This window comes from Ostrinia furnacalis, unplaced genomic scaffold, assembly GCF_004193835.3.
Source record: "Ostrinia furnacalis isolate ACB-3 unplaced genomic scaffold, ASM419383v2 OfSCF0373, whole genome shotgun sequence".
Classification (NCBI taxonomy): domain Eukaryota; kingdom Metazoa; phylum Arthropoda; class Insecta; order Lepidoptera; family Crambidae; genus Ostrinia; species Ostrinia furnacalis.
The window spans coordinates 207,247-231,601 of record NW_021130612.1 but is presented as its reverse complement, the minus strand read 5'-3'; the positions used below and the strand labels follow the sequence as shown (position 1 = coordinate 231,601).

Sequence of the window (24,355 nt, the reverse complement as noted above, 5' to 3'; positions counted from 1 at the left end):
CTTGAAAAATTAATTAAATTTTTTTGGCAAATTCATATTTTCATTAGCAGCTTGTCCACGCCAGGCCAGAAATGAACATTGTCCTTTGGCATGCAGGTAGATGTTATGACGTAGGCATCCGCTAAGAAAGGATTTTACGAAACTCCCCTAAGGGGGTAAAACGGGATCCACGCGTACGAAGTCGCGGGCGGCCGCTAGTTCTACATAAAATAAATAAGGTCTTAGTAAAATAACGTAGCGTCCATTAACTCGAACCAATTTTTTTAGAACTATGACATCCTGATGATGGTGGCTCTCAACAGCTGGTTTACCATCGTCCTGAACCCGCTGCTTTTCGGCTTTCTGTCTACAAAGTTCAGAAACGCTCTCAAGGTAAGCTCTTAATGAGAAAAGTATTTGTACCATTTACTACAGTTTCAAGAGTAGTATTAGTATTTCCTAATGAGGTTCAGACTTGCGAAAGATCCCTGGAAGAAATTATATGCGTCAAATCGAGGACAGTGAAAGATGACCTGAAGTCCTATGCCCAGCCAGAAATGGCCCGATGATGGTGATTCAGTTTCGAAAAAAATATGCAATAATACCTTCAAACAATTTAATACGTTAAAACAGAATGATTACGTCGCATCCTATGCTGTTCACAGACCCCTGACTCGCACCGATGTATCAATCACATTTCACATTTTAAGATATTGCAATGCGCTGACATGTCATTTTTTATTTACAGTCCTTGTGGAATACAAAATTCAAGAGACATCAATCGAGCAGCAGAATTTTAGTAGTGTGAAGTTACCTCAAAAATCTGGAATCACTCCCTACAATTCAGTAGAGATGAAACGGATATCCGGTAACTATCCGGTAGGCCGGATATCCGGCCTAAATTTACTATCCGGCCGGATACCGGATATTAACTCACTATCCGGCCGGATACCGGATATTAAAAAACTACGACAATTTCCTATTAATAAAACGAAATACATTAATCTTTGAGGTAAATATCAATAAAATGGCTTATAATAATGACGGCCTTTATATAAAGTATAAAAAGTTACAAAAAAGCCATATTAAAGCCTGTCAAAAAACTCTTTTTCTGTTTCTGGGCTATCTATACTTATAATAAATCTGTAGAGAGGTCAATTCTGTACATGACATAAATTTTCAAAATAACTATTAGGGGATGATTAGTGATCGATACTGATGCCAAAATAGCAATCAGTAAAATTTTTGTCTGTCTGTCTGCCTGCCTGTATGTTCCTTATACACTCGCGAGCAAAAGTATGGAATCACTTACATGAAGTTGTTTCCACGCGATCTTGTGTACTAACGAATTTGTTAGGAACAAAAAAAGTGGCACCATTTTAAAGATTAAACTTTTATCTTTAAATTGATACCAAATTCATTTAAATCACACCAGTATTTAAAAAGATATCCCGGCTGATGTGAAGAAGTAACGAAAAAGACATGTATGAACTGTTTGATACGTCGCGAGTTGCGGCCTATTTACCCCCTATAAAAGCACGCGTTTTCGGATTTTTGCTTTCACACGTTGATTTACACACATCTCCGCTTCTTTTGACACTTTACCTGGGATTCTACACCTTCAGAAGCAGCACAAATCGTTGCACTATTGCAAGAAGGGCTCAGCCAGCGGGCTGTTGCACATCAGCGCCACATAAGCCAGTCCTGGGTTTCGAAAGTTTTAAGACGCTTTTGGGAGACTGGTGGCTTTATCCCGAGACCAAGTTCTGAACAGCGCCGGCGCACATCGCAGAGGGAAGACCGTTTTTTCATGTCAACCCCGGCGCTGTTCAGAACTTGGTCTCGGGATAAAGCCACCAGTCTCCCGAAAGCGTCTTAAAACTTTCGAAACCCAGGACTGGCTTATGTGGCGCTGACGTGCGACAGCCCGCTGGCTGAGCCCTTCTTGCAATAGTGCAACGATTTGTGCTGCTTCTGAAGGTGTAGAATCCCAGGTAAAGTGTCAAAAAAAGCGGAGATGTGCATGAATCAACATGTAAAAGCAAAAATCCGAAAACGCCTGCTTTTATAGGGGGTAAATAGGCCGCAACTCGCGACGTATCAAACAGTTCATACATGTCTTTTTCGTTACTTCTTCACATCAGCCGGGATATCTTTTTAAATACTGGTGTGATTTAAATGAATTTGGTATCAATTTAAAGATAAAAGTTTAATCTTTAAAATGGTGCCACTTTTTTTGTTACTAACAAATTCATTAGTACACAAGTTTGCGTGGAAACAACTTCATGTAAGTGATTCCATAGTTTTGCTCGCGAGTGTAGAAACAAAAACTACTCGACGGATTTTAACGAAACTTGGTACAATTATTCTTCATACTCTTGGGTAGGTTATAGTATACTTAGAAATTCCCACAGGAACGGGAATTATCGGGAAAATCCTTTTGTATGAAAAATCTAAACCGCTTAAGTTAGACGCTTGAAATTTGGCATGCAGGTACTTTAGTAAACTTAAAGCTTAGTTACAACAGGATATTGCAAAGTTCCCACAGGAACGGGAGTTAGCGGGAAAAAACATTTGTATGAAAAAATCTAAACCACGTAAGATAGATGAAGGGGGTAAAACGGGATCCACGCGTACGAAGTCGTGGGCGGCCGCTAGTTCACTCTAATGGAGAATACATAAATAGTAAAAAATATCTGTTAGTGTCGAAATATTGTCAAATAAAATGGGCGATCTTTTTTTCACTGAAGGTCTGATGACATGATGCAGTTCAGTCAGATTACGCAGCAAGTAAACTAATTTAATTTTCGCTATTCAATCACACACTCACGATGGCAACCGAAATGGCCCGAATTGATCTGCCCCCTAGACAAGTGGCATAATCTGACATTCTATTCGGACGGATTCGAATTTCGAAAAGTGTGACTAGTCTAGTCTATTAATAGACCCACTGATCGCGTTCGAAGCACCTGTGCAGCGCTAAACTCGTCACGACATGCAACGAGACAATGGGCCAACTATCCGGCCGCCGGATATCCGGCTATCCGGCCTAGCAGCCGGCCGGATATCCGGTATCCGGTATCCGGCCAAACAACTATCCGTTTCATCTCTAATTCAGATGCACCTACTTACTTTTTGGAGGTTCGAAATAAAGTTCAATTATATTTTGTGTTGGATCATTCTCCACATAGGCAATAATTGTAAGAAAGTAAATAATTTATCAATAAAAGGCAATCTATTGTGTATAATTCATTTAAAAAATCATCAGCCTGTATTTCATTTGACTAAAGAAGAAGGCAATTAAAACACCTAAGTAAATCACAAAATCACAGCTCATATCTTGCCGGCCTCGACCATGTCCTTGAGCTTGAACTTCTGAATCTTGCCGGAGGTGGTCTTAGGGAAGTCGTCCACCGTCTTGAGTATTCGAGGCATCTTGAAGCGGGCCAGTTTGCCCGCCAGGTGGCGCCGCGCGTCGTCGAGCGTAATGGAAGCCCCGGGACGAAGGCGGACAACCGCGCACAATTCCTCGCCTACTCGCTCGTCTGATACGCCCACCACCTGGATAACGTTTTCTAATATGGTCAGAGAACTTTATTGATACTTAATTTACTTACAGAAAGCTACAAAGCTTGCTACCTACTTAATTTCTAAATGAGCATGAAAGAAGAGAGTTTTGAATGTGTGTACTTACCCACACAAAACGAGTTATGCTACTCGCAAAACAAACGGTTTTCGTCGTTATGATCATGGTAATGGTCTAGACCTAGAAAACGGTTTCTAGCAAGATGTGAGCGGAATGTGAGCTGTTAAAAATATGGAATATATGTGGAATAGAGTAGTATAAGTCAAGTATTGTTTTTGAGAATTGTGTGCAAGGAAGACATCGGTTTTGATTTCTCAAACGCTTCTTCACTGAGGTGAGATTACTATCACCACTCTTTACTCTTTATCTCTAGTCTTTGCTTTCATTTAAACTGAGGCCTGAGGTCATAGAAAATAAGATAGAAGGTATATAATGATGTTTAATGATAGTGCCTTTAGGCTCTGGACGATGTCCTGGTGCGTATTAAACATGTCCTCAATCTTCGCTTCGACCTAGCTTGCAGATTAGAAATGTTTTTATTTTTTAAGGACGTAATTGATCAGTGCCTTTCGACAATATCCTGCTGCGTGTTGAGCAGTTCCTAGTCTTCGCTTTGCTGTGTAAGCATATGAAAATGAAATGTTTTATTTAGCGACACAAAACAACATCAATAAAATGATAACAAAACTAAAAATAAATAGAGTAGGTAATGTGCGTGTCACCGAAACGGTATGCACTCAGCATCATGTCGAGGTGTCGTAAGGAACACCACGACGCTGGTCTTCCGTGGATACTCGAAGCGCAAGAGGCACTGCTATGACACAGCAATACTACTCCGGTTGCATCTTAGAGAATAGTAAAGAAAGGTTTATTTTTAACTAGCTTTCCGCCCGCGACTTCGCCCGCGTAGAATTTTGTCTGTCACAGAAAAACTTTATTGCGCGCGTCCCTGTTTCAAAAACCGGGATAAAAACTATCCTATGTTCTTTCCCGGGTCTCAAACTGTCTCTCTGCCAAATTTCATCAAAAAGTGGTTTAGGCGAGAGAGACAGAGTTACTTTCGCATTTATAATAATAATATTAGCATAGATTATAGTCTGGTCCGGGAGCACGTAGAATTTTGTCCAATGACCCCAAGCTACCCATCCTTATCGCTCGCGCGTAAAATTATTTCGCTCGCACACTCACTGCGGGCGCGCGTCGCACAGTCGCGACAGCAATATAATTACGCGCGAGCGATAAGGATGGGTAGCTTGGGGTCATTGGACAAAATTCTACGTGCTCCCGGACCGGACTACAATATAGATGCTGCCTGGCCGTACCTGGCTCTCGACAATGTCTGGGTGCGTGTTGAGCAGGTCCTCGATCTCCTTGGGCGCGATGTTCTCTCCGCCGCGCACCACGATGTCCTTCAGCCGGCCCACGATTCGCGCGTACCCGTCCGGCCTTAGCACGAACTTGTCGCTGCAACACAAGCAACAGTTGGGGGCCGTTCAAGTATTACGTAAGCACCAAGGGGGGGGGGACTCTGTTTCTGAGGGCACGGCAGTGCCCCCACCAAGTCGAGCAAAAAAGCAGCACGGCCGTACCATCCTTTTCTCGAAGCAATTCAGGCCATTTTCGACCGCCTGTAACNATTAGGGGCCGTTCAAGTATTACGTAAGCACCAAGGGGGGGTGGGGGGGTCTCTGTTTTGCTTATTTTGGATGACATGGGGGGGTAGGGGGGTCTAGGTGATGATTACGTCATCGTTAATTATTTACGTTTTTTCGGGGATTCCCGCAAATAATACATAGGTATGCGTAGGCACTCGCTTTGAGAACTGATTAGGGGAATTACCGCACATAGGGAAATTACCGTGCGCTATTCACTTGTCTAATAGTTAACTCTCATGCCGACACTGCCCATTGAAATTTGAGAGTCGTAGTCCTCATAATATTATACGCGAGGCCGACCTCCCGCGCGCGTGTTTTGTTTGGATACTAAACGTATAGTCCAGTAGAATTAGATTTTAAATCGGAAATATTTCCTACAAAAGATTTTATTGCTTTAATGGCTTCATTGGTTGCCCATTAAGACTCTCCTAGGTTTTCGACTTCGACGGAGTTGTGCTTAAGTGGTGGGGGCCCCCGAAAGGGGCGCTTTTTCGGTTTTCTGGTTATACCGCGTAAAGGACTTACCCTATCGAAAAGTGGTCTTCCTGACGGTTGAAGGGCATTTAATCCTGCATCAAATAAGACCAAATTCATATGTTTTGAACAAACCGTTCTCGTGCAAATCCCTCTCCACGTCCAATAACTCGTCACCCGTAAGCTCCCAAGCCTTGTAAAGGGTCGTCTTAACCAGCGTATCCCTGTCAAGGATCACGAGTTGGATTCGCTTATCCTTGTTTGTCCCAGCCGTTCCTTAACTGCGGTTGCTGCACCTCTCCCTGGCACTCTCCTGAACGACTCTGTGTTACCTAATGTGGCTGCCCCTCTTCCTTGTACCCTCCTGTACGATTGCATTGCTTAGCAATATGCCTGGTCCAAGGTTAGACGCCACTAATTTTATTTCGATTCAATTCCTAACGCTCGATTTATTGTGGGCAAAAGAAGGAGTGCGCTGCCCGCTCGTTGCCCGCTCAAGCGCCGCTGCCCGCTCGTTGCCCGCTGCCGCGCCTCTGTTTTCGAGAACCGGTCTATTTGATTTTACGCATAAGATCCTGCCGCTCCCGCGCCGCCGCCGCCGCCGCCGCCGCCGCCGCCGCCCCGCTGCCCGCTAAGTTCGAGGCTGAGGCCTTAAAGCACTAAAATCTTTAGTAGGAATTATTTCCGATTTAATTCATTTTTGTGTTTAATTCTACTGGCCTAGTATTGTAAGCATTGATAGTTATCATTTGTGTTTATGTTGATGCATAATTGATGCAATTATGCTTGTTATGTTCTTTATTTCTGATTATATTTTTTTGTCCCTTACTCTATGTGTATCAGTTAAACCTAATAGTTTCATGAATTTTCCTATTTTAAAAATGACAATATAAAAAACATTTATAACTAAAATGTTTACGTAAGCATAGGGGGAGGGGGTAAGTGCTTTGCTTACTTTTGATGACAAGGGGGGCGGGGGNAGTGCTTTGCTTACTTTTGATGACAAGGGGGGCGGGGGGGTAAAAAATGGTAAGAAATCTGCTTACGTAATGCTTGAACGGCCCCTTGCACTGCGACATCCTCCCATACATTTTGAGCAGACCACCGATTTTTAGTTGGCCGATAGTCGGGCCCGATTCTAATTTGTATGAAGAATCGGTCTATACCAAATCGGTGTAATGTGCGCACTTTCATACACCTCCATTCTGATTGACATTCCGATCCAACTATCGGCCAACTAAAATTCGGTGGTCTGCGCCTAGGCTTAGTATAGCAGATAAGCTGGACAATTTCACCAGCTCCATTAAGGGACTACTTACTGTTTTCAAAGCAGCTAATAATCTTATTATAATTGTTTTATAGAGAAGTTGTCTTCCAATTAACTGATTGATGTTTGTGGCCAAGGAGTATGATATCGTTCAGTACACTATTATAAAACATTATGAATTATTCCAACCAGAGATAATTTGTCAATAGTCTTTTCACCAACAAATGTAGGCCAAATCCTTCATTTATCATGTACATTAGAAAGGGTCGTGCTCCTGCCTTTAATGACCTGATGGTGACGATGAATATCTTGTCGATTGCTGTGGTTTTTCGGATGTGATTATGACTACAAGGATGGTATGATTAATACATGCAACAATAAATATAGGCGTGGTAGTCTCACCCGGTGCTCAGCCAGCCGTCGTCAGCCAGCACCTCGCTGGTCTTCCCGGGCTCGGCCCAGTAGCCCAGCATGGTGCTGTAGCCGCGCTGCAGCAGCTCGCCGCTGGCGCCCCAGGGGACTGTCTCCTTCCTGGTGCACCACCTGGGAGTGTGTATGACTCACCCGGTGCTCAGCCAGCCGTCGTCAGCCAGCACCTCGCTGGTCTTCCCGGGCTCGGCCCAGTAGCCCAGCATGGTGCTGTAGCCGCGCTGCAGCAGCTCGCCGCTGGCGCCCCAGGGGACTGTCTCCTTCCTGGTGCACCACCTGGGAGTGTGTATGACTCACCCGGTGCTCAGCCAGCCGTCGTCAGCCAGCACCTCGCTGGTCTTCCCGGGCTCGGCCCAGTAGCCCAGCATGGTGCTGTAGCCGCGCTGCAGCAGCTCGCCGCTGGCGCCCCAGGGGACTGTCTCCTTCCTGGTGCACCACCTGGGAGTGTGTATGACTCACCCGGTGCTCAGCCAGCCGTCGTCAGCCAGCACCTCGCTGGTCTTCCCGGGCTCGGCCCAGTAGCCCAGCATGGTGCTGTAGCCGCGCTGCAGCAGCTCGCCGCTGGCGCCCCAGGGGACTGTCTCCTTCCTGGTGCACCACCTGGGAGTGTGTATGACTCACCCGGTGCTCAGCCAGCCGTCGTCAGCCAGCACCTCGCTGGTCTTCCCGGGCTCGGCCCAGTAGCCCAGCATGGTGCTGTAGCCGCGCTGCAGCAGCTCGCCGCTGGCGCCCCAGGGGACTGTCTCCTTCCTGGTGCACCACCTGGGAGTGTGTATGACTCACCCGGTGCTCAGCCAGCCGTCGTCAGCCAGCACCTCGCTGGTCTTCCCGGGCTCGGCCCAGTAGCCCAGCATGGTGCTGTAGCCGCGCTGCAGCAGCTCGCCGCTGGCGCCCCAGGGGACTGTCTCCTTCCTGGTGCACCACCTGGGAGTGTGTATGACTCACCCGGTGCTCAGCCAGCCGTCGTCAGCCAGCACCTCGCTGGTCTTCCCGGGCTCGGCCCAGTAGCCCAGCATGGTGCTGTAGCCGCGCTGCAGCAGCTCGCCGCTGGCGCCCCAGGGGACTGTCTCCTTCCTGGTGCACCACCTGGGAGTGTGTATGACTCACCCGGTGCTCAGCCAGCCGTCGTCAGCCAGCACCTCGCTGGTCTTCCCGGGCTCGGCCCAGTAGCCCAGCATGGTGCTGTAGCCGCGCTGCAGCAGCTCGCCGCTGGCGCCCCAGGGGACTGTCTCCTTCCTGGTGCACCACCTGGGAGTGTGTATGACTCACCCGGTGCTCAGCCAGCCGTCGTCAGCCAGCACCTCGCTGGTCTTCCCGGGCTCGGCCCAGTAGCCCAGCATGGTGCTGTAGCCGCGCTGCAGCAGCTCGCCGCTGGCGCCCCAGGGGACTGTCTCCTTCCTGGTGCACCACCTGGGAGTGTGTATGACTCACCCGGTGCTCAGCCAGCCGTCGTCAGCCAGCACCTCGCTGGTCTTCCCGGGCTCGGCCCAGTAGCCCAGCATGGTGCTGTAGCCGCGCTGCAACAGCTCACCACTGGAACCCCACGGAACAGTCTTGCCTTCCTGGTCCACTACCTGAAAAATACAATAGAACCTTGGTAATGTCAACTTGTTGGAATGATAAGCCTTCTGTGCGTTTTAGTGCTACGACGAAAATCAAGCACCTAGAATAGGAGAATAACACCACCTCGACTTTTCCCGTGAATGTTGTAGTTGCAGGTTTCCCAAACCCGTATGGGCAGCGTGAGGAATGTAAGCCAAATTCTCAATTTGCCTCTGATAGATTTATGGAGCTATGGAGAGGGCTATGCTCGGCGTTTCTTTACGAGATCGAATCAGAAATGAGGAAATCCGTAAACGAAATAAAGTCGCTGACATAGCCCAACGGACTAGCAAGCTGAAGTGGTAATGGGCAGGGCACATAGTACGTAGAACTGACGGCCGATGGGACAGCAAGGTTCTGGAATGGAGACCACGTACCGGAAAATGCAGCGTCCACTCACAAGGTGGACCGACGATATCATAAAGGTAGCAGGAAGGCGCTCGAAACAGGCCGCTACTAACTGGGCAACATGGAAAGTATTGGGGCAGGCCTATGTTTAGCAGTGGACGTCCTATGGCTGAGATGATGATGATGTCCTCCTGCTGTGGAGCCTAACGCCCTGATGATAGTCTACTTACCTTGACCTCGAGGTGGTCGTGCAGGAAGCCAACGGTGTCTGCCACCACGTCCACGCCGTCTTCTGGTAGCGACTGGAACAGCCCCGCTGTCGCCTCCGTCAGCCCGTACAGTGTCTGCAAGCATTGACTGAACAGTTCAATACGTCTGATATATGGCAAAACACTGTCTTCAAAGTCCAACGATAGTGAAAGCAGGCCTGTTCATCTCCGCGAGTTTACATCGAAAACAAAACACTCACGATGGCCCACCTACAGGATACTATTCGACAAGGCCTCACATACGAGCGAACATTGACTCACGCACGCGTATTCTTGTGTATGACGGAAGAAAATAAAGAAATGTGCCGTATTTAACTGCCTAAATTATAATAAAAACACAAAATGTACTTTTTTAAGTTGCCTCAAGACACTGAGAGGTAAATAAGTAGTTAATATTATTCATGATAATTCATGCTAAATNGAATGGTCAGCCTTCTGTGCGTTTTAGTGCTACGACGAAAATCAAGCACCTAGAATAGGAGAATAACACCACCTCGACTTTTCCCGTGAATGTTGTAGTTGCAGGTTTCCCAAACCCGTATGGGCAGCGTGAGGAATGTAGGCCAAATTCTCAATTTGCCTCTGATAGATTTATGGAGCTATGGAGAGGGCTATGCTCGGCGTTTCTTTACGAGATCGAATCAGAAATGAGGAAATCCGTAAACGAAATAAAGTCGCTGACATAGCCCAACGGACTAGCAAGCTGAAGTGGTAATGGGCAGGGCACATAGTACGTAGAACTGACGGCCGATGGGACAGCAAGGTTCTGGAATGGAGACCACGTACCGGAAAATGCAGCGTCCACTCACAAGGTGGACCGACGATATCATAAAGGTAGCAGGAAGGCGCTCGAAACAGGCCGCTACTAACTGGGCAACATGGAAAGTATTGGGGCAGGCCTATGTTTAGCAGTGGACGTCCTATGGCTGAGATGATGATGATGTCCTCCTGCTGTGGAGCCTAACGCCCTGATGATAGTCTACTTACCTTGACCTCGAGGTGGTCGTGCAGGAAGCCAACGGTGTCTGCCACCACGTCCACGCCGTCTTCTGGTAGCGACTGGAACAGCCCCGCTGTCGCCTCCGTCAGCCCGTACAGTGTCTGCAAGCATTGACTGAACAGTTCAATACGTCTGATATATGGCAAAACACTGTCTTCAAAGTCCAACGATAGTGAAAGCAGGCCTGTTCATCTCCGCGAGTTTACATCGAAAACAAAACACTCACGATGGCCCACCTACAGGATACTATTCGACAAGGCCTCACATACGAGCGAACATTGACTCACGCACGCGTATTCTTGTGTATGACGGAAGAAAATAAAGAAATGTGCCGTATTTAACTGCCTAAATTATAATAAAAACACAAAATGTACTTTTTTAAGTTGCCTCAAGACACTGAGAGGTAAATAAGTAGTTAATATTATTCATGATAATTCATGCTAAATCATGTATTTCCTCCGCCATTTTCCGCAGTTTGGCACCTCTTCTTTTTTTCAGCCAAATGACGTCCACTGCTGGACAAAGGCCTTCCCCAAGGTTTTCCACACCTCATGTCACATAATTTTACCGAAGTCAGCCGATGACCGATCACTGACGTTTGTCAACAAAATGGTGCTTGACTCTTGAGACAGGCTAAATTACACCATATTGTTAATGACATTGAGCATACATTTTTTTAAATACCTTCGCGAAGTAAAACTTCTGTACGTAGTACTTATTATTATTCTGTGGTGAAAGTTCTTAATGTAAACGTCATAAATATGTGGGTCACTTCAGTGTTTTCTAACGTGGCAAACATCGGAACTGACAATCTATTATAATAATATGTAGTAGCTGCCTCTTGTCACTGTCATATTTGGGATACTTCAGTATTGGACAACTATGAAAAATAGCGGAACGCCAACAAAGTTACCGGGTGGCGCTTAACAGAGTTTATTAAGCCCAGAGGCGACCTTATGTCGAACCATCGAACTGAGAGTTGTCTTAGAGACTATTACGCATAGCTATCACCGACCATTGTAAATAAACATGGTTATAAAAGTGTAAATGCGGTGGCACATCAAGCTGAATACTGTAGCATCTTATTTACTTGTAAAAGGGGCGATTTTGCGACAACAAATTGTGTTCCGTCTACTGCTGGTCACAGGATTTGCACAACCGGTCCTGGGCTGGCATCTAGGTGTTCAGGAAGACTACCTTGACGGAATCCACGTGTAGAAGGTTGTGGATGTCTCGCACGAGCTGCGGGCTGAGCGGCGCGCCGGCTGCTAGCGCTCGGCGCAAGCGCGGCTTGAGCGACGAGCCGCGCATCTGGGGAACCATTCGGAGAACTTATTTATTTATTTATTTTTAATTTAATTTAAATAATTTATTTATTTCATGATATAAAACGGTTTCGTTCGTTCGTTCGTTTCAGCCGAAAGACGTCCACTGCTGGACAAAGGCCTCCCCCAAGGTTCTATGCTCTATGCTAAGGTGCTATGCTCGGAGTTTCCCTGCGTGATCGAATCAGAAATGAGGAGATCCGTAGGAGAATCAGAGTGACTGACATGGTCCGCAGAATCGCTAAAATCAAGTGGCAGTGGGCGGGGCACATAGCTCGTAGAGCTGATGGCCGCTGGGGCAGGAAAGTTCTTGAGTGGCGACCACGAGCCGGAAGACGTAGCGTGGGTAGGCATCCCACTAGGTGGACCGACGATCTGGTGAAGGTCGCGGGAGGTGCCTGGATGCGAGCGGCGTAGGATCGGTCTTCATGGAAATCCTTGGGGGAGGCCTTAGTCCAGCAGTGGACGTTTTTCGGCTGAAACGACGACGACGACGACGAACTTCGGGGAATGTACCTACGAAGAAATTAAATTACCTAATTCTGTGTGACGATAGGAATGTGGCTGAAGGGATTATAAGTTTGTAAAAAATTCAACATCATTTATGTAAGTACCTGAGATAGCATGTCCACAAACATCGTTGGCGTTCCAGTAATAATTGAACACCTGAAAAGATAATAATACATATACATGAGTATTACTCGTTAATTTTATTGTTAAAAGTCATACAGAAGTATAGAAGTACTATTGGCAACAGTGTTAACTACCCATTGCGGGTCATGTCGTTTCGTTCTATCGCAAAGAATCACCATTTGATGAGAGCAAGAGCAAAAACGGAAATGGAAGGCAAGCTTAATGCCATAAGTCATTCTCTACCAGCTGACCTTGAGAAAAACAGAGATATTGAGTAGGCGGTGCTAAAATGGTTGATGGATGATGACGACTCACTGGTGGTCGTGAAGCGCTTGAAGCGCGGCGCGCGCGTCGTACAGCGGCGCTGGCAGCGTGAGCGTGGCGCCGTGCCGCCAGCCGCCCAGCAGCGTGACGACCGAGCCCAGCGCGTGGAAGATGACGCCTGAGCATATTTATTGACTCACTGGTGGTCGTGCAGCGCTTGAAGCGTGATCACCGAGCCCAGCGCGTGGAAGATGGCCGCCTGGACATATTTATTGACTCACAGGTGGTCGTGCAGCGCTTGAAGCGTGATCACCGAGCCCAGCGCGTGGAAGATGGCCGCCTGGACATATTTATTGACTCACTGGTGGTCGTGCAGCGCTTGAAGCGTGATCACCGAGCCCAGCGCGTGGAAGATGGCCGCCTGGACATATTTATTGACTCACTGGTGGTCGTGCAGCGCTTGAAGCGCGGCGCGCGCGTCGTACAGCGGCGCTGGCAGCGTGAGCGTGGCGCCGTGCCGCCAGCCGCCCAGCAGCGTGACCACCGAGCCCAGCGCGTGGAAAANCCAGCCGCCCAGCAGCGTGACGACCGAGCCCAGCGCGTGGAAAATGGGCGCCTGCGCACGCAACAATGTTCTTTTAATCATTATCAACACAAAAATAGTTTATAAATGGGCTACCAAACACAAAAATTTCCTGAGATTAGCGCGTTCAACCAAACAAATCTTCAACTTTATAATATTGAGTATAGATTTTGTCTACAATACCGGAGACAAACCCTAGAGAGGGTTTAATTTACCAGAGACAGTTAAAGAACCCTCAAACAATCATACTCTTTCATTATTAATATCAAATAAATACTAAAATAAAGCTAGAATAAATGGGTCGCATAGATATTATAATTTGCCATAAAACGAAATTTAAATCAAATAAGATTTAAAGTCAACTAGCAGACACAATTAAAGACAGTTTTAGTGAATGACACAACAGTTACTTATTTAGTCACTAGCTTTCCGCCTGCGACTTCGCCCGCGTGGAATTTTGTCTGTCACAGAAAAATTTTATCGCGCGCGTCCGTTTCAAAAACCGGGATAAAAACTATCCTATATCCTTTCCCGGGACACAAACTATCTATATGAAAATTTTTATCAAAATCGGTTCAGTGGTTTAGGCGTGAAAGAGAGACAGACAGACAGAGTTACTTTCGCATTTATAATATTAGTATAGATAGAATAGATATAGATTCACCTGCACGCAGATGTCCTGATGGCCGTCGTGGTAGCCGAGCCGCTTGCCCACGAAGTAAGTGTTATTGACCACGCCCCGCTGCGAGTCCAGCCCCGCTTTGGGGTTGCCTGGGAAGAAAAAAGTAGCTTTTTATGCCTACATACCGGATTGACAGAGGCTTTACACTACTCCACATAATATTCTTTATTGATAGGCATGTACAGTACCCGGCAATAAATATTGCACATCGACCTTTGGAAAGAGAATCGGTTAATTTCGGCTTGTAGAGCGTTATCTCTGTCGCACACTACATATACGATTGACAAAACGTCATTGACAAAACATTAATCAATGAAAATATTGTCCGAACTCTTAGTATTTCTCTTCGACAAATATTTTAACACATTGTGAACCACTTTTCTTTCACGACTATAAAAAGTTTTTAGCAATTTAATTCACAAAATCAATTGCACACATTTAAAATAAAGTTTGTTTACACTTTGACAAAACGTCATTGTCAGTCGTTGTTCAAGTGCGACAGTGATAACGCTCTACGAAACCGAGATTAGCAGATTGTCTCTTTCTAAAGATCGATGTGCAATATGTATCGCCGGGTATTGTAGGCAATTTTTAGATACTTATACTTGTCCCAATAATAGCTTGCATCATCAATGCACTGCTGGACTGATAAGTAATTTTAATAATTATTAAGCATGCAACTGAATCAGTCAGTCATAATATAACGCTCTAAACTTAAATGCACCGTTATCTACCGCGATCTCCTTTAAAGAATTTGTTGTCCCCAATTATCGTCTTATCAGAAGGAAAGCAAATAGGTAGTTTTCGTAAACTAAAATTATCAGATACGTATTTCTTATCAGATAAGGTTTGTATTTATTTAAATTGTGTACTTTGCCCTTTGCTCTTTGCCGAGGTGACCTTCAATCAGTCAATAGACAGATATCCGATACAGAAACGATTAAAAAATCTTAGCAGATCTGAAACACTCTTCTCCCTGGACAAGATTGAGTTACTCTCGCAACTCTAAGGCTGAGTTGCACCACCTTACTTTAACTTTGAGAAACGTTACAAAATCTGTCAAACTCCATACAAAAAGAACCGGTTATTGTTATTATTACGGTTAAAATAAGGTGGTGCAACTCAGCCTAAATGTTCACCTACCTGTGGTTCCCGATGTGAAATGAATTATGGAGCCGTCTTCAGGTTTGACCTCGCTCGCGTATTTGGACGCATCTTGGTTCGCGTATTCTTCCACCAGCGACTCGAAGTTGAACGCCCCACTGGATTATAATATTAATAACTACATTCATAAAACTGAATACTTATTGTTATATTACTAGGTTCGAATACTAAAACTCTGGAAAATTTAATTTGAAACCAAAGTTCGCCTGTTAAATAATCGCGTCACAAAAGAAAAAAGTTTTTCCTTTTAACTGAGAAGAAATGAAAACACTAGCATTGGTTTTATGATGTAATCTTCAGATAAACGGCGATTGAAATGGAAAAGCATCGTATTAATGAGGGAGAATTATGTAGGTACAGCAAATGCAATTATCTTGTAAGAATAATAACATATTCCGACACGCAAACATGAATGCAAGATTTTCTATAACATTTTCCTAAACGCAATAAACGAGGTAAAACAATAAATAAAGTCCTATAAAGTCTAGCAGTGTAAAGTATTTCTATCCACTTACTCAAACTTCTCTTTCCCCGCAGCTATGACGGAGATGAGGTCGGGGAATTCGTCTGAAGACAGGCGACCAGGCTTGGAGTTCTGCAGCTGCGGGATGAGCTGGTTCAGGGTGGTGTGGTAGCGCCGGTTGGGCAGCTGCTCGCTTACCACGAGGCTCTTCACACCCACCTTCTTTAGGCAGTAGCTTAACTCTGATTTTTCGTATGCGGGATTGATTAATGCCTGGAAATATTAGGTATTTAGGTAGCGTCAGAGTGTCCTAGAAATATGATTGATTTAGCAAAAACATCGGTGTAAATTGAAATTGAAATTGAAAAAAAATTGTCAGACCGGGGTCCATAATCGTGTTAGTAACAATTTTCACTTAGCCTATGATAGTAAGATACAAATAATAATTATAAAGCCGCTTACATAGCACTGGAGACGTGCAAGCTAAGCCAGCGCCCCATGTAAAGATACATGAAAAATTTGGAAATTTAAGTTACATGGAAATTCCTGACAGAGCGAAAGACGACTCGTCCCGTGAATGCCTTATGAGGCCACTAAGGGAGAAAGAAGTGAACATTAAGCCTCTCCCAACCCACTCAGCTAACGTGAAGAGTTAGGCTAAATCTCCATTAGCATACAATCAGATGTACAGCCTTCAAGTCACTCATAAGCACCTTTTCATCGTCTTAGCTGTTGGACACAACCAAGACGTCCTCCGCTGTCATCGTCTCTACACTGTGGGACCTATTATGGGGGTTGGGGTGTCAACAACCAAGATAAATCCTCCGTGGTCATTCCACTCTACACGGTAGGACCTATATTTGGGAGGTGAGGGGTTCTGAGTAGGAGAACCAGAGTGACTGACATAGCCGCAGAATCGCTAAAATCAAGTGGCAGTGGGCGGGGCACATAGCTCGGAGAGCTGATGGCCGCTGGGGCAGAAAAGTTCTTGAGTGGCGACCACGAGCCGAAGGACGTAGCGTGGGCAGGCCTCCCACTAGGTGGACCGACGATCTGGTGAAGGTCGCGGGAGGTGCCTGTATGCGAGCGGCGCAGGACCGGACTTTGTGGAAATCCTTGGGGGAGGCCTTTGTCCAGCAGTGGACGTCTTTCGGCTGAAACGAACGAGGGGTTCTGAAAGGGTACTCACAGCGATGAGACCGGCGCGCGCGGCTGCCAAGATGGCCACGACACAGGCGGCGCAGTTGTGCGCCCACACGCCCAGCCGGTCACCGCGCTGCAGACCCTGCGCACGCAGCGCACACGCTAATGCATCCGCCTGTAATAGGTACATATTGTTAATTGTGTAAAATCTAAAACGTTAAAATAGCGGTATCGTTATAGCCAATGAGCTGCTGTCATAGTGACATTGACATAATGTCAATGTCACACGAGAATCAAACGTCAGAATGGAGGGACGCGCGGAGACGACTCCGCGCGCTTTTGCTAAGTAATGAATTGAATTTGTAATAAGGCAATATAATGTGAAAGTTAAGTATCCAGTGTTTTATTTATGAGAATAGATCTACCGGCCTTTAATAATATCAACCATTATTAGGCAACGTTTCCACCAGATAAACAGAGAAACCGGCAGACAGTGGTGACTTTGTTGCGGCGCTTCTTCTCAGCACTTGCTGAAAGTTTGTCTCGAAGCGCTGGTAGGGCAAAAAATAATGAGACATGTATAGACTCCTTAAGAGCATTTGACGATTTGTAAGTACTAATCCCATCAAAAACAATACTTGTCAAAAAAACCAAGTCTCGCAACTCAGTTGTTCTACGGTAAAAAGTTGTGTGATCCATGTAATACCAAGTCCAGGCCAGGAAATCTTTAACGTTTTACATAAATTATTGACTTGGCCATCGCACTAAATAATTTAATTTACACGTGTTTTCATGCGATGGCCAAGTCAATATATTTATGTAAAACGTTAAAGATTTCCTGGCCTNAAACAGTTTTATAGCATGGGATTCTTTGGGTTCTCGCCTTCACTGCTTTTAACGCTACTACTACTAGGTCTCCCTATCCGTGAGAGGGCAACTACTTTTATTTTTGATTTTTTACACTTAAAACTTCATTGTACCTATTGTTCACGCAGAACTAATTAAAGAAATACATTATTTAGTTTAGAGAATTTATTGTACTTTAGACAATTACATTACATTGAAATTGGAGTTGCGCTACCATCGTTCAATTAGATGGTTTCCAACATGGCAAAAATCGGAACCAGCGATCCGGTATTGACGGTGGCGCCCCACTGTCAATGTCATGGATAGGACACAGTATTTTGGAACTATAGGCGAGAGGGGGATACAGTGAATGGAAGAGTGAACGCGCACGCAGACCGAATGAGATCGACCGATAGTGATGTGTAGCTGTCTGTCATAGACACCTATCATTTAATGAAAAGATGAACTAAAATTTTTCNAGATCCAGTTAATTCCGTAACCTAATATTGGTACCGTTGGTTAGAGCTCGTGAAGCACTTTCAGGATCAGTAACCTGTTTTTCGATATCTTGTATAGTTTAGAAATAATCGAATGAGATCACTTATCGTTTCCATCCTGTAGATATAGATTCACCTGCACGCAGATGTCCTGATGGCCGTCGTGGTAGCCGAGCCGCTTGCCCACGAAGTACGTGTTGTTGACCACGCCCCGCTGCGAGTCCAGCCCCGCTTTGGGGTTGCCTGGGAAGAAAAAAGTAGCTTTTTATGCCTACATACCGGATTGACAGAGGATTTACACTACTCCACATAATATTCTTTATTGATAGGCATGTACAGTACCCGGCAATAAATATTGCACATCGACCTTTGGAAAGAGAATCGGTTAATTTCGGCTTGTAGAGCGTTATCTCTGTCGCACACTACATATGTATACGATTGACAAAACGTCATTGACAAAACATTAATCAATGAATATATTGTCCGAACTCTTAGTATTTCTCTTCGACAAATATTTTAACACATTGTGAACCACTTTTCTTTCACGACTATAAAAAGTTTTTAGCAATTTAATTCACAAAATCAATTGCACACATTTAAAATAAAGTTTGTTTACACTTTGACAAAACGTCATTGTCAGTCGTTGTTCAAGTACGACAGTGATAACGCTCTACGAAACCGAAATTAGCAGATTGTCTCTTTCTAAAGATCGATGTGCAATATGTATCGCCGGGTATTGTAGGCAATTTGTAGATACTTATACTTGTCCCAATAATAGCTTGCATCATCAATGCACTGCTGGACAGATAAGTAATTTTAATAATTATTAAGCATGCAACTGAATCAGTCAGTCATAATATAACGCTCTAAACTTAATGCACCGTTATCTACCGCGATCTCCTTTAAAGAATTTGTTGGCCCCAAAGATCGCTTTATCAAAAGGAAAACAAATTTTATAGGTAATTTTCGTAAACTAATCTTTGGACAATTTCTTTGGACAATTTCACACAGCGCCAGCTAGCCCCAAAGTAAGCAACTTAATGCTTGTGTTATGGGTATACTAAAATTATCAGATACGTATTTCTTATCAGATAGGGTTTGTATTTATTTAAATTGTGTACTTTGCCCTTTGCCGAGGTGACCTTCAATAAGTCAATAGACAGATATCAGATACAGAAACGATCGAAATATCTTAGCAGATCTGAAACACTCTTTTTCCTGGACAAGATTGAGTTACTCTCGCAACTCTAAGGCTGAGTTGCACCATCTTACTTTAACTTTGAGAAACGTCAAAAATCTGTCAAACTCCATACAAAAAGAACCGGTTATTGTTATTATTACGGTTAAAATAAGGTGGTGCAACTCAGCCTAAATGTTCACCTACCTGTGGTTCCCGATGTGAAATGAATTATGGAGCCGTCTTCAGGTTTGACCTCGCTCGCGTATTTGGACGCATCTTGGTTCGCGTACTCTTCCACAAGCGACTCGAAGTTAAAAGCCCCACTGGAATATAATATTAATAACTACATTCATAAAACTGAATACTTATTTTTATATCACTAGGTTCGAATACTAAAACTCTGGAAAATTTAATTTGAAACCAAAGTTCGCCTGTTAAATAATCGCGTCAAAAAAGGAAAAAGTGTTTTCTTTTAACTGAGATGAAATGAAAACACTAGCATTGATTTTATGATGTAATCTACAGATAAACGGCGATTGAAATGGAAAAGCATAGTATTAATTGAGGGAGAATTATGTAGGTACAGCAAATACAATAAATTAATCTTGTAAGAATAATAAGTATAATAACATATCCGACACGCAAACGTGAATGCAAGACTTCCTATAAGATTTTCCTAAACGCAGTAAACGAGGTAAAACATTAAAAAAGTCTGTACAAAATCCAGCAGTGTAAAGTATTTCCATCCACTTACTCCAACTTCTCTTTCCCCGCTGCTATGACGGAGACGAGCTCGGGGAATTCGTTTGAAGACAGGCGACCAGGCTTGGAGTTCTGCAGCAGCGGGATGAGTTGGTTCAGGGTGGTGTGGTACCGCCGGTTGGGAAGCTGCTCGCTTACCACGAGGCTCTTCACACCCACCTTCTTTAGGCAGTAGCTTAACTCGGATTTTTCGTACGCGGGATTGATTAATACCTGGAAATGTTAGGTATTTAGATAGCGTCAGAGTCTCCTAGAAATATGATTGAGCAAAAACATCGGTGTAAATTGAAATTGAAAAAAAATATTGTCAGACCGGGGTCCATAATCGTGTTAGTAACAATTTTCACTTAGCCTATGATAGTAAGATACAAATAATGATTATAAAGCCGCTTACACAGCACTGGAGACGTGCAAGCTAAGCCAGCGCCCCATGTAAAGATACATGAAAAATGTGGAAATAGAAGTTCCATGGAAATTCCTGACTGGACCTGGTCATTCCACTCTACACGGTAGGACCTATATTTGGGAGGTGAGGGGTTCTGAGTAGGAGAACCAGAGTGACTGACATAGCCGCAGAATCGCTAAAATCAAGTGGCAGTGGGCGACGACATAGCTCGGAGAGCTGATGGCCGCTGGGGCAGAAAAGTTCTTGAGTGGCGACCACGAGCCGAAGGACGTAGCGTGGGCAGGCCTCCCACTAGGTGGACCGACGATCTGGTGAAGGTCGCGGGAGGTGCCTGGATGCGAGCGGCGCAGGATCGGACTTTGTGGAAATCCTTGGGGGAGGCCTTTGTCCAGCAGTGGACGTCTTTCGGCTGAAACGAACGAGGGGTTCTGAAAGGGTACTCACAGCTATGAGACCGGCGCGCGCGGCTGCCATGATGGCCACGACGCAGGCGGCGCAGTTGTGCGCCCACACGCCCAGACGGTCACCCCGCTGCAAGCCCTGCATACGCAGCGCACACGCTAATGCATCCGCCTGTAATAATCACGGGTAATAATAATAGGTTTCTTTGCGTGATCGAATCAGAAATGAGGAGATCCGTACACGAACCAAAGTCGCTGACATAGCCCGACGGATTAGCAAGCTGAAGTGGCAATGGGCAGGGCAAATAGTACGCAGAACTGACGGCCGATGGGGCAGAAAGGTTCTGGAATGGAAGCCGCGTACCGGAAAACGCAGCGTGCGACGTCAAATAGCAAATGTTATGATAGGGATAGAGACATGCGATTTTTGGTTTTACAAAGATAATACGATAGAGAATAATAAAAAGTAATAAAAACTACCGGTTATAGGGGCATTTTTGGAGAAATTTATCAAATAACCAAAAAAACACGAATTTTAAAGCAGATTTTTTTCGAAAAGTATCATTTTTTATTATTTGTTGGCTTTTTTTGTGTATTTTATGTATTTTTTTAGTATTGCCTTTTATTTAGCATTATAACTGTTTTTATTTCATCAGGATATACCGCTTAGTTTAAAAGTTATTACGTTTTCTTCACAATAAGTAATTGGAAGAAAAAAAATTCTATAAAAAATGAAAAAAAAATCTCAAAAAAATTTTGACCTCTTTTTTTTTTTTTTTTTTGTTGATAAAAATAGGTCTAGTTTCGTCTATTTTCATATGTACACTTTAACGTGACTCACACTGTATATCCACGGCTCGCTCGTAAATACAGCCAGCGTCACGGTGACGGGGCCAAGTGTACAACAAACTGAAAACGATTTCCGTCACTTCTGAACTACCTACGCCTTATAGTGTTAACAAAGCTGATTTTATGTCTATTTCTTAAGCTCTTGTATTTATGTTACCTACCTATGTACAGTCGACAGCACGTCAACATAAACACTGTGGTATCTTACGTAGTTGCGATGAGGGGCGGCTTTGCAACGAAAATGTATAGTCTGATGTGCTTTCTGCTAAGCTAAGCTATAAGATCNACATCAGTGTGGAGCAGAATCAGCGCAATAAAAAAATAGCGCAATATTTTGTTGCAATTTCTTACAAAACTTGCGCGAAAAAAGCAAATCTAGTATGAAAATCATCAAACTTCTAATACTCGTAACTCAGTTCAGACTGAGTTAAGAGGTATACATGTTTTAGTAAGTTTGGTTTATTACACTACATATTTTGTAATCAAAAAACAAGGTTTGGTCGATGGCCGCGCGAAAAAAAAAAGACGCCACCTTCCATACAAAATCTGGCATTGCCATTTGTTGGTGATCATAGGTCTTAGCAGATTATCTCCTAGTGGAAAATTACAGACTTCTAAACTGAAACTTTCTCGATCAATGATATTCGTGACAATACCCTGTATTGTTCAAAGCTCCCTTGTTTATTGTGTTGGTGTGCCACATATAAGTATGAGTAAATTGAATGCTACGAAGATACTACGATTTTTACGTCTCTACCGACATATATTTTCCCGTAACTATATTAAAGGTTCTTCGACCTTTATTTTCATATTCTAAAAGTGCATATAATTTATTGGACTTATGGACATCCATTTGTTTTAATTAACGATAAGGTGGTATTCATGATTTGTTATTTACATCTATTACTTTAACACCCATTATAATTGCATATTCTATGCAAATAAATAATTATTACGGAACAATACAATATTTTATCTGTGCCAATTTGTATGAGATCGTCGTTAATATCAATATCCATACATCCACAGCTACATACAGGGCATAATCACTCGTAAACACAACTTCACGGTGACGGGGCAAAGTGTACAACAAACTTGGAGTAAAAACGATTTCCATCACTTTTGAATGTCATAAGGAAAGCTACCTATGTGTAGGGATATTTTTGGCATTCTACAGACAACAGACTTTAAATATACATATGTAGCTTGCCCTACCACTGTCATCTTAGAATTTGTCTAAAGAATCGGACCTATGATATGATACCAAATCGGTGTTATGAGCGCATTTCAATGCTGTTCAGTGTTCATACTGATTAACAGCCTGATCCAACTATAGCCCGACTAAGTCTTGTCTGCGGGGTGTCTTAAAAGTACCGATGCATTAAGTTGTTGACTCCAGCTCCTTACCTGCTTGAGCAGTTGCTCATAGGTGAGGGCGGCGCCTTCGTGCACAGAGCGGAGCGCCAGCCGCGTAGGGTGCTTGTTGACGGTCTCCAGGAACGCCTGACTGATGGTAGCTTGCTGTAGGGGCTCGCTGCCGATGTGCTTCATGTAGCTCTCGGTGGGAGACGCCTGGATCAGGCTCAACCATCTGGAAGAGATTAATTAGGAAGGGATTAAGGAACACCAAATGAGAGGAGGACAAACGGCTGCCCAAAAATACGATCGTAGTTTTATAATCCTTATTGATAACTACCTATCTCAATAACCACTAAGTAATCACTAAATAAGTAACACAATTTATCTCATATTTAACTCTCTCTCTCTCATATTTACCCTAATTTAAGATTAAACCCTAGTGGGAAACATGGAGTGGTGAGGAAGTTAGAGAGTTATTGGACTGAACTATAACAAAGACAGTTGATTCCTTGCTTCGGAGGGCAAGGTAAATACATGACATACATAAGTACACCGGTAATTATATGGAAAACACATACAGTAACGCACTTCTCTAGGTGTAAAACATATGAATAGAATCGAATGTTTTTAATTAAGTAATTAAGCACCCGAAACAAAATAATACCCATTCAAATTCATATTTGCACTTTAATTCCAGGTGATTTTTTACAATATTAACCTCAAATTACTAGATTTGTTGATGTTTTTCGTCACAAGAAGCACGCTTTTCCTCAACATTGTGCTGCCGTACGCGTGCGCGCACGACCGATGCGCGAGGCCGACTGGCGGGCACTCGACTGATAACCGGTTGTAAACATTATCACACAAACACACAGCTATCTGTAGTGACAACAAAATAGCCTAGAGAAAGATAAGTGAGAGAATTTTGTTATGACAAAGTGGTTTTGTTCGTTCGTTCGTTTCAGCCGAAAGACGTCCACTGGTGGACAAAGGCCTCCCCCAACGCTTATATCGTTTTGTATCGCAAGATTCACTAGAATATCAATTGGAGGGAACATTGTCATCATCATCATCATTTCAGCCACAGGACGTCCACTGCTGAACATGGCCTCCCCCAATGATTTCCACATCGGTTAGTAGCGGCCTGCATCCAACGCCTTCCTGCTACCTTTACGAGGTCGTTTACATT

At 44.2% G+C, this 24,355-nt stretch overlaps 1 protein-coding gene across 3 annotated transcripts; it reads right to left on the bottom strand.

The window, feature by feature from the left end:
• Positions 1-3,215: 3,215 nt before the first annotated feature.
• Positions 3,216-24,006, bottom strand: Acsf2 (Acyl-CoA synthetase family member 2). Of its 3 annotated transcripts, none has more exons than XM_028316448.1 (14): positions 23,885-24,006; positions 23,215-23,398; positions 16,913-17,041; positions 15,776-15,996; positions 15,240-15,358; positions 14,079-14,185; positions 13,397-13,447; positions 13,275-13,351; positions 12,549-12,600; positions 11,807-11,920; positions 10,597-10,710; positions 8,822-8,964; positions 4,888-5,029; positions 3,216-3,540 (listed from the first exon to the last, which is right to left on the bottom strand). In XM_028316448.1, the coding sequence occupies exons 1-14, from the start codon at positions 23,941-23,943 to the stop codon at positions 3,313-3,315; spliced, it is 1,740 nt and encodes a 579-aa protein (XP_028172249.1). In that variant the 5' UTR covers positions 23,944-24,006; the 3' UTR covers positions 3,216-3,312. The 3 variants fall into 3 exon arrangements, with proteins under 3 accessions (XP_028172249.1, XP_028172239.1, XP_028172258.1); XM_028316438.1 differs by having other exon boundaries at positions 13,275-13,372; positions 13,418-13,447; XM_028316457.1 differs by having other exon boundaries at positions 13,275-13,395; positions 13,441-13,447.
• Between the last annotated feature and the right edge of the window lie 349 nt (positions 24,007-24,355).